This window comes from Seriola lalandi, unplaced genomic scaffold, assembly GCF_002814215.2.
Source record: "Seriola lalandi dorsalis isolate HSWRI2012SDOR001 ecotype SW California unplaced genomic scaffold, Sedor1 jcf7180002054027, whole genome shotgun sequence".
NCBI lineage: Eukaryota > Metazoa > Chordata > Actinopteri > Carangiformes > Carangidae > Seriola > Seriola lalandi.
Genome location: NW_019524580.1, coordinates 19,037 through 33,579, shown reverse-complemented (window position 1 = coordinate 33,579; position 14,543 = coordinate 19,037). Strand labels below are relative to the sequence as shown.

The window sequence follows — 14,543 nt, the reverse complement described above, 5'->3', positions numbered from 1 at the left end:
TGCAACTCCTAGCAACCACGAGACAGAAAATGGTATTTAGGTGGAAAACCCCTTTAAAACTACGTAGAAATACAGTCCTGAAATCAGCCTCCAGTAGCTACTGCAGGAACAAACTACTGGCAGCTCCTCTGTTCCAGCCTCATACACACCAACATGCTACTGTCGTCTCTGCCACCAGCAGTGTCAAAGCTCCTCCCTCATCACTACTACAGAACAATGCCTGTGACATGTCTTAGTGTATTTCATATCACAGAGGGGCTGAGCTGGATAAATAATCAGAATATGTAACATCTGCGCATCCACACTTGACTTGTAGAAGCTGTTTCACAGTCCTGTACATCACTGAAGGAGCCCTCAACCACCCTGCTGTGTATCTCTTACGACAACAGCTGTCCTCTCCCAAAGGAGTCAGTCATGTGACCAGAAACAGTATCGTGTCTCTGATGTTAGCGGCAGCATCGTCAGTCAATATACTCACCAGGACATTTCTGTTCTACACCAGTGTTGCTATCAATCACACACAGTAATGAAGTGGCATAAAAAAGTCAGTGAACCTTTTAGAATGACCTGGTTTTCTGCAGACTGTGATCTGATCTAAGTCACAGATGTAGACACACACTGTCCCTAAACTAATATAACACAAACAATTATAATATTTTGTGTCTTTATTGAACACAGTCATTAAACCCTCACAGCTCTGGTGGAAACAGAGGGGAAGCTTGTATTTAATAACTGGTTGAACTTCCTCTGAAACCAGCTCTTCAGTAGCTGCTGATCAGATTAAGGACCATGTTCTTATAGCGATGCTTCAGTCAGACATGTTTTCGGGATGTCTGGTTTGAGCGGCTCTCTGAGCTCAGTCTAGTTTCTCTACTGGATCCAGGTCTGGGCTCTGACTGGACCACTCCAGAAGGTGGATTTACTCTGATGTTCAGGGTCATTGTCTTCTCCTGAGCTTCAGCAGGTGGAAAGACCCCCTGACATTATCCTGAAGAGACCCTGATAAAACTGATGAGGTGGAGCTGGGCCAGGTCCAGAGGCAGCAGAGACTGATGCTCCCTCCACCCTGCTCCACCTGTGGGAGGATGTTTTCATGTTGGTGTGCAGAGATCTGTTTACTCCACTCAAGGAGCTGATCTTCTTCACACAGTCCAACCTCAGTCTCATCAGTCCATCAAACATGTTCCAGAAGACTCTATGCTCCATGATGTGTGTGGTGGACTCATGAGCAGAGACGTGAACCAGCTCCAATGGTTCCGTTAAGCCTTCAGCTGTGACTCTGAGCTTCATCTGTGTTGAGGTGCTGGAGTCTCAGCTGGATGTTGTGTCACTGAATCATCTCCATCTATAGACAGTCTGCGTGACTGTGGACTGATGAAGATCTGAACACAGCTTCATCATCTCTTCTTCATCCTCAGTCTCTGAGATCTTTGTTGTGAGGCCTGGTTCACATGAGCTGATGTTTCTCTAAATGTCCAAGTTTTGTCAAAGTGTCTCTAAGCCAAACCTCCAATCTGGTTTCACTGACTGACTCCAGGTCTGATAAGTCCTGACTGCAGTTAGCTTCTGTTCCAGCTACACTCTGAATGTCTGAATCTTGTTTTCAATATGGACATATGATTTGTGTGTTGTTGGTTTAAACAGATTGTGTTAACTTGTGTTAATAACTGTAACTTGGATGAAGATGTGACCATACTTAAGGACAAATTTATATAGAAATGGAGGTAATTCCATTCAAAGGGTTCACTTACTTTTTCTTGTCACTGTATTTTACACAGTATATAATGTATGTAAAGTGTTCAAAAAACAAATAAAAAGACACAGGTAAAATTATGTTTGTGATCATCACTCACGTAGTGAAGTAGCTCATCTTACCTGCATTGAACACTCCATGACAGAGACTGCTATGACAGCATCCTCTACAGTCACTGTCTCTCTGTACATTAGCCTGGCGTGAGCTGCAGGGTTAAAACAAATCTGTGTGAATGATGCAGGTTTCAGCTGCTTATATACACTCAAATTTATGTCTATTTATGTTTTGCACAACACAATGTTTACTACATCATCAACACAAAATAATTAAGGTTAACTTATTTTTAATATCCCACCAACGAACCTCCCCCTGACCTGAACATCAGCTTGCAACACAAACTTTGATGGGTGTCAGGGTGTTGGGGTGGGGTTTGGGGGGTGTCCCAAACTTTTACACATGACATAAATAGTGGGTTTTTTTATTAAGCTGAGGAAATAAAGAGTGCAATAATATTTTCATGTGTGTTTGCTGGGGGGGGTCTGTTAAAAGGAGTAGATCACCATGGTAACCTACACTGCCTTGTTAACCTGCTCCAGAGCAGATTATCTTACTGACCATCTCCACATGGATGAAGTACTGACAATAAAGTGATGAGTCATAATGAGCAGTAGATAGTTTTATAGATCAGTATTAGCTCACTTTGCTGTTCCAGGCGTTTCATGTCTATCAATTATAGTCTGTAACTTTTCCACATTAAAATGTGTAAAAACAACCATGTTCTATATATTGAGCTGTGTTCTTTCATCACAGATGTTTCCATCAATTTTCAAACCAGAGAAATCTTTGATTTTTATCATGGTAACTTTTCATTGGTTGCCTGTCAATGACATCATATCCTCTATGATCATGTGTCAGTGTGTTTGTCTGACAGAAGCTCAACACTGACTTTTATCTAGTTTTAAGCCACATACACTTTTTACACCTTGGAGGTTTTCAGCTCTATATTTGAACCAGATGAAGGATTTTAGTCGTCGGACGTCTGGATCTGAAGTTATCAGAGAAACAAGCTGAGGAAATGTTAGACAGCTCAGCTCAGAGATGTCCTGTGCCCAGCAGACACCGTCAGTGAAGATTTTTAAAGTGGAACTGTATGATTCAGTGTTACTAGTTTTAAAACCATGGTCTGTTTGTTATCAAATATTGTGATGTTTCCCACCATATGGAATATTTTTCAATATTCAATATCGCCCGCCTGATATCAAAACTCCACCCTCACCTTCAGCCAGCCTGCTCAGACTCTCCAGCATGCGGATGGTGGTGCGGGCAGCGTTGCGGCCGTCACTTTTTCTCTGTAGCTGGTAGTAACGAGACAGGATGCTGTTGGCGTCCTCAGACACCTGCGGCTGCAGGCGTTTAATCACACTGAAGTAGCCCTTCATCTTCTCCATGGACCACAGGCTGGAGGAGTCAGCAGGCATTCCTGAGGGCAACACCAGACCCCTGTCATCATGAAGGGCTGTGCCATGGCAAAATGAATACTATGACAATTATCACTGCATTATTATTGATGTTACAGTATTAAATTACAGTGAAAATGTTTAAGTCATACCTCACTAAAAACATTATCGATCATTAGCCTATTCAGTTTATTACATTAGTGCACTCTTGTAACAACATTCTGCAATTTCCAATCAATATCAATAATTCATTTTAATTGATCAATTTTTGGTGCATATTTTTTCAGTGCTGTAATTATAAATATTATGTATTCTATGATAGATATAGACGTACCAATTTCTGCCTGGAATGATGTTGTACAAGTCAGAGGTTTATATACACCTTAGCCAAATGCATTTAAACCTGACATTTAATCCTAATAAACATCACCTGTCTCAGGTAGGTCAGGATAGGATAATAGCAGGGAATGAGCTATGATAATAGCATTGCCTTTAAATTGTTTAACTCCAGTCAAACTCAGGCAGCCTTCACAAGCTTCTCTTGGCTGAGCAGCCTTTCAGGTTATGTTTTACTGTGGATACAGATCCTTTTATACCGATTCCTCCAGCATGTTCACAAGGTCCTCTGCTGTTGTTCTGGGATAGATTTACACTTTTCATCTCTGAGACACAGAACAAGTCTCCTTCCTGAGTAGTCTGACACCTGTACGGTCCCAGACTAGCAGACGCCCACATTTTTTTCTGATTTCCTTTGATTTTCCCATGATGTCACTTAAACAGGCTCTGAGTTTGAAGGTAATACTTCCACAGGTAAACCTGCAATTAACTCAGATTATGTCTATTAGCCTATCAGAAGCTTCTATTTCTGGAATTTTCCAAGCTGTTTAAAAGCACAGTGAACTTAGTGTATGTAAACTTCTGAGCCACTGGATCTGTGATATAGTTCATTAACCTCCTAGGACCTGGCGTCCACATATGTGGACCTCACATTTTGGGTTCTCTAGACCACAATACTAACTTTTTCTCAACAAGGGCCTGGTGACCACATATGAGGATATTATACTGCCACTCAGTAATCGAAATTTAAAACTAATGTCCTCATATGTGGACATCATTTTTCTCAGGTGCCAATCAGCCTAAATAGCAAAGAGAAATTAAAAATGCACGCCATGCAAGAGTTCGGGTCTTAGGAGGTTAAAAGTGAAACAATGTGTCTGGAAACAATTGTTGTGTCATGCACAAAATAGATGACCTGACCGACTTACCAAACATATAGACTGATAACATGAAATCTGTGGAGTGGTTAAAAAATGAGTTTGAATGACTTCAACCAAGGTGTGTATTAACTTCTGACTTCAACTGTATTGTAATAAATACATGCAATAAATAACACAATAACCTTCATTAAGTCATTTTTGAATTTGTTTTTTTATTTTAGCTTTTCATTTCAGAATTCTACCTGCTGTACCTCTGTCCTCCAGAATAAAAGAGGAGATGACGCGGTCCCACTCTGCGTTCCTGGTGTCCAGCAGAACCAGGACCAAGTCGAAGCGACTCAGCAGAGGGCTGGCCAGAGCTACGTTCACAGACAGTGGCTCGTTGGGATTGTACTGGCCTTTAGGGTTGGTGGCTGCCAGGATGGTGCTGCGAGTATTCAGCTTACACACCATGCTTGTAGAGACATGAGAGAACAGAGGAGGATACAGAAAAGGTGAACATCTTAACCTTGCTCAGGTTTCTGTAGAAAAGGTCCATAGTAAAAACAGTACAGTGTTATCAGCTTATTTCTCCAATAACGTTGTAGAGGACTGAGTGAAGAATCTAACCACAAAATACAGAACTTCACTGGTTTCTGCTGGTGGTGTCAGTCTTTTCACAAATGTCCAAGAGACAGAGACTTTATATTTCGGTACATTACAGTGTATATCAACATAAGCATGTTAGGAGTACAGCTCTAGGGTCAGTTAGTCCACCACATTGGTCCAGACTGAAATATCTAAACCACTACTGGATGGATTGCTATGAAAGTTTGAACATGTATGCATGGATACGTCTGAACCAAGTCGAACAAGTCGATGCTAAAATTCTGAAAATGTGACAGTATTTGTTTTCCCACAGTACAGAAGGTACTATAGATGTAGATTCTTCAGCACTGATGAGCGCAGTATAATAACACTACAAGTGTTCTAGGATCTGCTCTAAGAAAGGAAGAATGCAGTACAGTAAACTATAACAACTAGGGATGCACAATGTTATCGGCACGACATCGGTATCGGCCAATGTGACATGTTAACTATGTGCATGCGACGATGCTAAATGTGTACTACCAGCGCTAGCGACAAGCTTCGGTGGCTACATGGAAGTATTTTCAAGTATCTGAAACAGACAACAAAATCCATCTTTGCAATATTTGTAAAAGCACCAGTGATGCGAGGAGGGGTAAAACAACACTCCTTTAACATGACCAATCACCCTGAACGGCACCAAGACTTCCTTAAAAGTAGGAGAGCTCAAAACCTGTCAGCATTCTCTATTTCAGTTGTTCAACAAAGCTTAGTAATATAGTAGCGACCACCCAAAGGTGAAAGAGCTCAACAACAAAATCGTTGGCTCTTGATAACCAGCCTTACAGCATGGTGGAAGATGTGGGCTTCTGTGGGCTAATGATGTGCCTGAAGCCACAGTATGCTTTGCCTGGCCGCCGTTACTTTTCAGACGTGGCCTTAACTGAACTGCAAAGCACAGTCTCCAATCACATAGAGAAGCTCCTCACTGATCACTCACTCACTGAGCCCTGTCAGCATGCTGAGCTGTCCTACACTCACAGGAGTGCTGCACTTCTCACACAGCAGCTACTATTGCATCTGCTTGTGATGGCATGTTTGAGAAATGGAAAATAGCAAACGAGAAAGAGAGTGTGCAAGAAGTGCTACATGACAATGTGCACAACATGGCTGTCATGAATCAGCTCCAAATTCATAACAAAATAAGGGAGACCACACAAATAATGGTAATAAATCATGTAAGTTTAAAGCCCAAATCCAAATTTATTTTAAATAATATTATGCAAAGACTCAATGCCGAATGCCGAATATCCAAATGACAGGGCTGCAAAAATAAAGCCCATCACATCAAGCGTTGATTAGGTTTCTGAAAGGAATGCAAAAAGGTAAGGGGATTATGGTCTGTGTACACAATCAGAGGATTTCCAGAAACAACATACACATCAAAGTGCTATAACCCCCAAATCAATGCTAAGGCCTCGTTCTCAATGACTGAGTAGTTCAGCTGGTAGGAGCTGAAGAAGAATCCTCTCCACCCCCACATCATCAGCTTGCAGCTGCGCCCACTCAAACTGTGGCGACAGGAGAGAGACAGGAGAGGACTATAGGAGACCTTTAACATTTTCAAAAGTGCACTGGGCCTTGGCTGACCAAAACACCTTGACCTTTGACTTTAGAAGATCAGTCAGGGGTGCTACAACTGAAGAGAAGTTCTTACAAAAGCTTCTGTAATACCCCACCAGAAAGCAAGCAAGCACATCAACTCCCTTTTAGTTACAGGTGGAAAACTCTTGATGGCCCACTTTAGCACAATGGGCCGAACCTGTCCCTGCGCCACCACTTTGCCTAGGTCGGTAACTGTAGCTCGAGATCAAGTAATCCTGTTCAGAGTCTTGCTGTTTAACCGCAAATGGGCCAGAACACGGTGCCTGACACGGTGAACCCACAACTGACAGAAGCAACATGACTTGATCCCCAAGACTGAACAGTCTTTGTTTCGCTTTACGCTCAAAAATAGCTTTCATTTTCTTTTGGGATCTATTCAATCTGCGTTCTGCCATTTTCCCTGCCAAGTCTGTGCCTAAATCCATTCACATAGTCCACCAAATTGTGTGGTGGCTCAGACTGATGGCATGCACTTTTCAAAACAGACAGAGATCCACACACTGAGTCCCCAAAAACCAAATCCTTTGTACTGAACTGTGCAAGCTGGGTATAACTCTGCCTCAGGTGTAGACTCCACAACTTTACACACATCTGCTTTTGAAGGCAGTGGGGCAGATACCTGAGTGACTATGTCAGGTGGTGAAACATCAGCCCAAACTCTACATCCTGCCAGGTCATTCCCAAGAATCATATCAACCCCATCCACAGGCAAGGCTGGACACACCCCAACCTCCACCTCCAACCCACAGACCAACTCCATTTTATGTACCGGTACTGGAATAACGGTCATGCACATGTCCGTTATTGAAATGAAGCCTCCAGTGTTTGTATCTGAAAGAGAAAGGTAGAACTGACACGGAGACAAAGGTATGTAGTTCACCAGTGTCCCTCAAGATTTTAATTGCCACCTTCTTCTTCCCAGGCAGGGACACATAACCATCTGAAATAAATGCTGACTAATCACCTGTACTTACAATGACACTCAGAGAGGAACACCCAGGGCATCAGAATGACCCTCCGGGTGGAACATTAGCCAGGGTGAAGAAACAGGAGTAGCCAAAGCAGCAGGCTTTATCTGCGCATTACCTGCAAACTTTGGTTTTCCTTTCAGTCTTCGAGTGCCTAATTGTGGGAGGCACTTATACACTCTAAATCAGTGGGGTGGGAAGGCAACTGGTTAGACCAGTGACCACCTAAACAGGAAGAAAAAGACAAAGAGCCTAATGCAGAGTGGGAGGGGCTGTCACAATGGCAAAGGCAATGATGGAGTTTGGTGTGCCATGTCTACCATGCAGGACATACACTGCAATTGGCTGTAGACGAAGGTGTCCTGTTTCAGCGAAGTTTCGCGGATGTTGTGGTCGTAGGAAGGAGAATAGTGGGACATTTCAAGCACTCACAACTTGCATGCAGGCGCATTCTATTGCATTGGACTCTGATCATCTCCAGTAACTTCTTCTTTGAATCTTTTTTGACACTCGTAAAAGTGCAGTTTTGTAGAAAGTTAAGTGTTGGTGAAGAGGTCTAGACTTAGTCCCTGGCCTGGACCTGGACCTTTTTTCCTCCAACAAGAGAGTCTTCATGAGGCTCCAGAGGCTCTGACACTGTGATTAGTAAATATTCAAATAGTATCAAACAGTTACAGAATGACTCACAATAAATAATAAGGATATTAAATGATGATGAATGAGCATAAACACAATTATTTCTGTTTATTAACTGTAGATTTGTTATTGCTGTGTAAATGGTAAAACTTAATGAATGAAGCTCTGTGAACACAGTTATTTTATTTTCTGTTAAATTACATATCTCTTGTTTTGGATTTTCACTGTAACTTGGATCACTTTGGAAAACTGTGTGTACACATGGTCAAAGGAGGTGTGAGGTGACACAGTCTGTGTTTATAAAGACCAAGTTATGTGTGGGGAAATGGTGGTACGCATGGTTTTTGTCTGTATGCATCATTTTGTATCTGACTGTTGGTTGTGGTGTAGTTAGCATGTTCTACAGGACACACCAAGTCAACTATTTATTTTAACTATAAGATACTCAGGAGGGAGTGGTCTGGAGTGGTCTGGAGTGGTCTGGAAGTGACCGACTGAGCCAGCTCTGTGTAGAGTTTGGTAACAAATTTACCTCCTTGTTGTGTCCTTCAGTGAAATCAGCTTTTTCTCCTTGCTAGTGTTCTAACATTTTTGCACTCTATAATCTGATGAGGAGCAGTTTTCAAAGACTCTGTACCCCCTTATAACTAGGTGCTGCATTATTTGCCTAGACTTGAATCCTCTGAGTGTGTGGAGATGCAGGACCATCCTACCCAGCTTTGGCCACACTTATAGACTGTTGCTCCATAGCTTCGTGGATGCTGATGCGGTCGTGTTCCTTGATGCTGTTGAATTCATCAATGCAGCACAAACCACCATCTGACAGGACCAGGGCTCCCGCCTCCAGGTGCCAGTCACCTCCATCTTTGACCGCTGCTACTGTCAGTCCTTCAGCAAATAAAGTGATGTGTCAACAAATTCAGTCAATCCAGTAACAAATAAACTAGTTAATTAGGTTTATTATGAATAATTCTTCATCTGATAAAATTAAGCTCTTGATGACAAATTCCTGATAAATGGACTAAATGAGTCACTGAAACAGACTGACAGTGTACAGGACCCACCTGCACTTGTTGATCCGATTCCAGCTGTGAGCACAGAGCGAGGCATGATCTTAGCCGCATACTTCAGGAACTGAGACTTCCCCGTGCCAGGGTCACCAACCAGTAACATATGACACTCACCTAGAGAGGACAGCGTCACATAAAGGACCAGTTTTTCCCATGACAACAACCAACATACAGCAGCACATACAACATGTTGTTTACCCCTGATCTTGGACCCAGAAGAATCTATCCTCTGTACTCCACCAGCCAACACCATGGCCACTGCCAGTTTAATCACATACATGCCAAACACCTGTGGACACAGGCTCAACAACACCTGGTTCCTCCCTATAGAGATGGGAGAGAGCATTAAAAAAAGAAATCAAAATAAAATAAGAAGTAAAAATATAGTAGTTGTTTAGTGTTGTAAGGTGAATTCTTCCATACCAGCTATGGGATCATGTTTGTAGCTTTCCCAGAAGTCTTCAAACTCCTGCTGAAGGTCCTTCATGAGCAGAGCAGCAGCCACCTGCTGGTTGTTTACTTCTATGTTGTTCGCTTTGAGGACCAGCTCCACATCACAGCGCGTGCCATCATAGAAGGGCTTCCAGCGTTGGCACATCACCCCGTAGACCGTCACGTCGTCTCCTGGGAGCACCCACACAGTCCAAGATTACTGAGAGCTACAGCTTGAGCATGACACCCAACGCTGCCCAGGTGGAGATGAAGGCTATGCTTTCTCATTCACTTTCATGTCAACCTTCAAGATGCAACAGTGCTTTGTCTCACAGCTTGTGTTGTACCAAAAAGGTGAAATGATCAATCATAATGTTCAGTGTCTGATCGCATGGAGGTCAAACAGGCCGTCAATATAATTAGTGATGCCCTGATTGATCGGCCGCCGCTCATGATCAGCCAATTTTCATTAAAAATACGTGATGACAGATGTGAATTAATGCTTCTATTCACCGATCACCTTAAAACTGATCACCTGTGGTTAATTCTCTGGTGTCTGCAGCTGAGAGAAGCGCTGTGTAGTGTAGTCCCGCCTCCCACCTTGTTCACTGTGCCTGCCAGCGACAGGCCACCAAAACAAAACATGTGGGCCGTGTGGAACTTTTACAAAGTGTGTGAGACTGATAGAACGTACGCCATCTGCAATGCATGACACGACAGAATACCTACAATTTGAATGCATTGTAACTGACTATAAATCCTATTATTCTTTGGTTGGCATAATGCAACTGGGTTAATGTTGTGAAACATATTGCCTTATATTTATTAGTATTTGCTATTTTTCATTTGCAGTGTTTAACCTATTGAATAGGCTTAATTAAATTAATTTAAACAATTGTGTTAATTTACATAAATTAACACATGTAATTGATTAATTATTACATTGTGTAATGCAGTTGTCCTTTCTGTAGGATACTTGTTGCATTGCTTCTTGGGACTTTTTTGTTCTTCTCTGCTGAACAAGGTCAAAACATGTTGTTGACTTGTTGTCCTTTTATCAGGTTATGCAGTGCCTTCTGCTATTTACAGCTCTTACCAGATTTACAAAAGTCAACCAGGTCATCCTCAAGGACCACCACCATGGAACGAGGAATACTGCCCACCGACAGCCTCTGCACCTGAGGTGGGGTTGGGAGGGGGGCAGGGTTTACACTGACCAGAAGTACTATCTATATTTAACACACTTTTTAATTTGAAGAAAATTTTAACAATACTCTGACAGAGATCAGTTTGTCATAGTGTCCCTACTTGCTCTTGAATCTTAATCTCCTGATAGTCCCTGCAGGCAGCAGGCTCGGATCCTCCTGACAGACAGCTGAACTTGTAGGAGGTACAGGCATCAGGATTGGGGCAGGCCACCGGCTGGACAAAGGTGTAGAACTGGTCAAAGTCAGCCTGCATCGTGAAAACATGACGACACTTTGCGCACATGTAATCACGCTCGTATTCCAGAACCTATGATAAGTGGAGAAGGCACTGATTGTAATACAACTTGAAACAAAGAAATGAAGACAACACTCACATGTTTGTTCAGCCACAAGCTACAGCATCTGAATTACCAGTAATTTTTTGAATGTACAGCCTCCAGCTATTAAATCTCAATTTTGTCAAAATGTGGAATTTTTAGGGCAGCATGGTGGAGCAGTGGTTAGCACTGTCGCCTCACAGCGAGACAGTTCTGGGTTTAAACCCCGGGCCTGGGCCCCTCTGTGTAGAGTTTGCATGTTCTCCTTGTGTCTGTGTGGGTTCTCTCTGGGCACTGTAGCTTCCTCCTGTTGAAGAAAATTCACTCAAGTCCTTAGTTTCAAGTTTGCTGTAGTGTTGCAAACTTATTGGTATCCGAGGATACGGTGAGTGTAGGGCAGGGGGACAGTTATACAGTTCAGGACAATGGGATGGACAACTGTATTTGCATATACCTGGGGTTACAGACATTTGGTCAGACAGGAAAGGAAATTAGAAACAAAAGGTGACGTTCTCTAGAGGTCTTGCAGTGTAACACCTAGGTTCAAGTTATCAAGGGGGTAGGAGGGCCTCTTAGGCTGGATCGGCATATCCACAGGTAGGGCAGGACAGGCCCTTAGACTGAATCAATATATCTACAGGTAAGTTGTTGTTAAGACGATAAAGCGTTGGTAATGTAAGAGGGAAGAAGGGGTGTTCTCCTTGATGAAAGGATCAAGGGGCCAACTCAGTAGGGTTATAGAGTTGTTCATAGGTGTCAGCAAGTCTACACTGAATACACTGAAGACTGTGTATATTCTTCCTGACTCCCATTAGGTTAATTGGTGACTCTAAAGTGCCCATAGGTGTTAATGTGTGCACAAGTGGTTGTTTGTCTCTACATGTCAGCCCTGTGATAGGCTGGCAACCTGTCCAGGGTGTATTCAACCCTCGCCCAATGTCAGCTGGGATTGGCTCCAGCCCCCCTGTGACCCTTCAAGGAAAAGCGGTATAGATAATGGATGGATGGATGTGTGTTTCCTTTAATCATGGCTTGTGTCAGTCCATACTTTCAGACTGTGCATAAACTATTCAGCAAAATAAAAAACAACTTTAACTGTAACACGTGGGTACACTCTGTGATTTCCAGTTAAGGTTCACTGTAAGAACAGGTGTGAACACCTCAGCCCTCCAGTGTGGACCTGGGTTGCGTCGGATGCTACATGGCTCCACATGGTAAGGAGCTACCTGCCAGTCACAGAATTGTTCACCAAGTATAGGAAGAACCACACCACCAAAAACAAGGCTTAATCTAATCTATGTCCAAAAGAATAAGTACCAGTTCCAAATGCCAGTTGAGCTAAGGTATGAATATACAGACTATATAACTATACTACAACTTTTTCTATACAAACAGAGAGCTTATGTTTCTCAAATGTTGTTCACAAATGTGTTTAAATCTGTGTCAGTGAGTAGAATCATCTATCTACCTGACAGGTGTGACTCAGGCTGGTCACAACAAAAGGCTACTTTAAAATGTGCAGTTTTATTTTGGAAAAAAAGACATTCATTAAGCACTGAACTGTGAATTTCTCATGACTTCAGCTTCAGATGAGCACTTTTTTGGGGGGAGGGTCATGGATCACAACCCTTCCCCTAGAAATCCATAGTTCAGTACCATCATTCCTTTATTGTGACCAGCCTGAGTAAAACCTATACAACAATCGTGCTGTGTAATCAGCATCTGGATATGCCACATCTGTCAGGTGGAGGGATGACCCTGCTCACTGACAGATTTAAACAGATTTGAGAGAATGACAGATCTTTCATTTCAACAAGCAAAAACAATAATGTTGCATTTATATATATGTTCAGTGATATTTGGCAGACGTGTTCACAGCTGTTGGTAGATTTACCAGATAGAAAAGCTCTACAGCTGTTACAGGACACAGCTGTTGTGTGAAACAGAAAGTGTTTTCTTTACCTTCGAGTGTCAGAGAATACACTCTGTACATATTCGAGCCCTGTGGACTGTTGTAATTGGCGGATCCAAATAAAGCATTTAAAATGTTCTGTCCCCTATCGAATGTTCTGCTCATGTAACAACAACAAACAGCAGCTGCTGTTAAGAGGCGAAAGCAGCATTCAGTTCAGTTTCAGCTAATTGCTAAAAAGTGAACCATGCTATTACCTTGGCAACACTGGTGCGTATGACAGTACCAGTGACAGACAAAAAGTGCCCTACATCTCTGGACCGGGGAACAGTGTCTCTGGTCAGCTCTGGACACACTGGCAGACCTGGACACAAAAGAGTCAGTTAACAACAGAAAATAAGAGGAACTGAATTCAACAGATCAAATCAGCAGCAAACTAAACTATGCAGTCTGCACACAAACTAGTACTTACAGTGTCTCCACCAAAATCACAATCCTTAGAGATATCTTTATTCTATAATCCTATAATCTATAATCCTTTTCAAAGTTAGTATGAGCAATGTACTGGTTTCCTGTCACACCCACCCATTCCCAATCTTAACACCCAGTTTCTGACTCTGTATTTTCAAATCGTCATGTTGTCATGTAATAAAGACACCAATGTGAATGATTAAGGTCTGTTAGCTTGTATGGAGCATGCTGGCAGTCTGGACACGGGGTAGATACTGCCTTAAACTTTGTATTCTACATTTTGACCATTCTATAGGACAGAAACCTGGGAGTGAATTAAATTACATAAAACATTACACAGGTTACAGAATAGCTGGGCACAGGAAAATGCTGGTTTCTGGTCAAGATTGGAATGTGGCTTGTGATTTTGATTTATTTATGATTATTATTCATTAGTTTGTGTGTGTATGCATGTGTGTCCAGAGTTCACACCTTAGTGATAATCACAGTCCTTTTGTACTTACTTTTTCTATATAATAGTAATAACAACAACAATAATAATAATAATAACAACACTAGGGCTGCACAATAAATCAAAATATATTCGAAATCTCCATACTGCCAAGTGCAACATCCAAATCACAGGAACTGTAATTTTTTTGATAAAGGTAAAATGTGTCCCATTGTTGTGCATTGTTAGCACCATAAGTGTTGTGGTGCTAACCGCTAAGCCGCAGTCTACAAATCATATTCTCTGGATGTAAAGGAACATGATCATCTGGTGCAAGACCAACAAAAATCACATCAACATCGTTTTTACATTTTTTCAATTGATTCATGGATTTTTTTCCATATTGTGCAGCCGTAAATAATCCCAATGTAGAGACAGAG

At 42.2% G+C, this 14,543-nt stretch overlaps 1 protein-coding gene across 2 annotated transcripts in view; it reads right to left on the bottom strand.

Moving 5' to 3' along the window:
- Positions 1 to 14,543, bottom strand: part of mcm9 (minichromosome maintenance 9 homologous recombination repair factor) — a 22,268-nt gene that overhangs the window by 776 nt on the left and 6,949 nt on the right. For both annotated transcript variants that reach the window (XM_023402817.2, XM_087173061.1), the window contains exons 4-13: positions 13,460 to 13,566; positions 11,074 to 11,280; positions 10,862 to 10,943; positions 9,757 to 9,957; positions 9,532 to 9,657; positions 9,328 to 9,447; positions 8,977 to 9,151; positions 4,679 to 4,881; positions 3,030 to 3,233; positions 1,876 to 1,958 (exon numbers count right to left, since the gene is read on the bottom strand). In XM_023402817.2, coding sequence (XP_023258585.2) covers positions 1,876 to 1,958; positions 3,030 to 3,233; positions 4,679 to 4,881; positions 8,977 to 9,151; positions 9,328 to 9,447; positions 9,532 to 9,657; positions 9,757 to 9,957; positions 10,862 to 10,943; positions 11,074 to 11,280; positions 13,460 to 13,566 — 1,508 coding nt within the window. The remainder of the gene's footprint in view (positions 1 to 1,875; positions 1,959 to 3,029; positions 3,234 to 4,678; positions 4,882 to 8,976; positions 9,152 to 9,327; positions 9,448 to 9,531; positions 9,658 to 9,756; positions 9,958 to 10,861; positions 10,944 to 11,073; positions 11,281 to 13,459; positions 13,567 to 14,543) is intronic.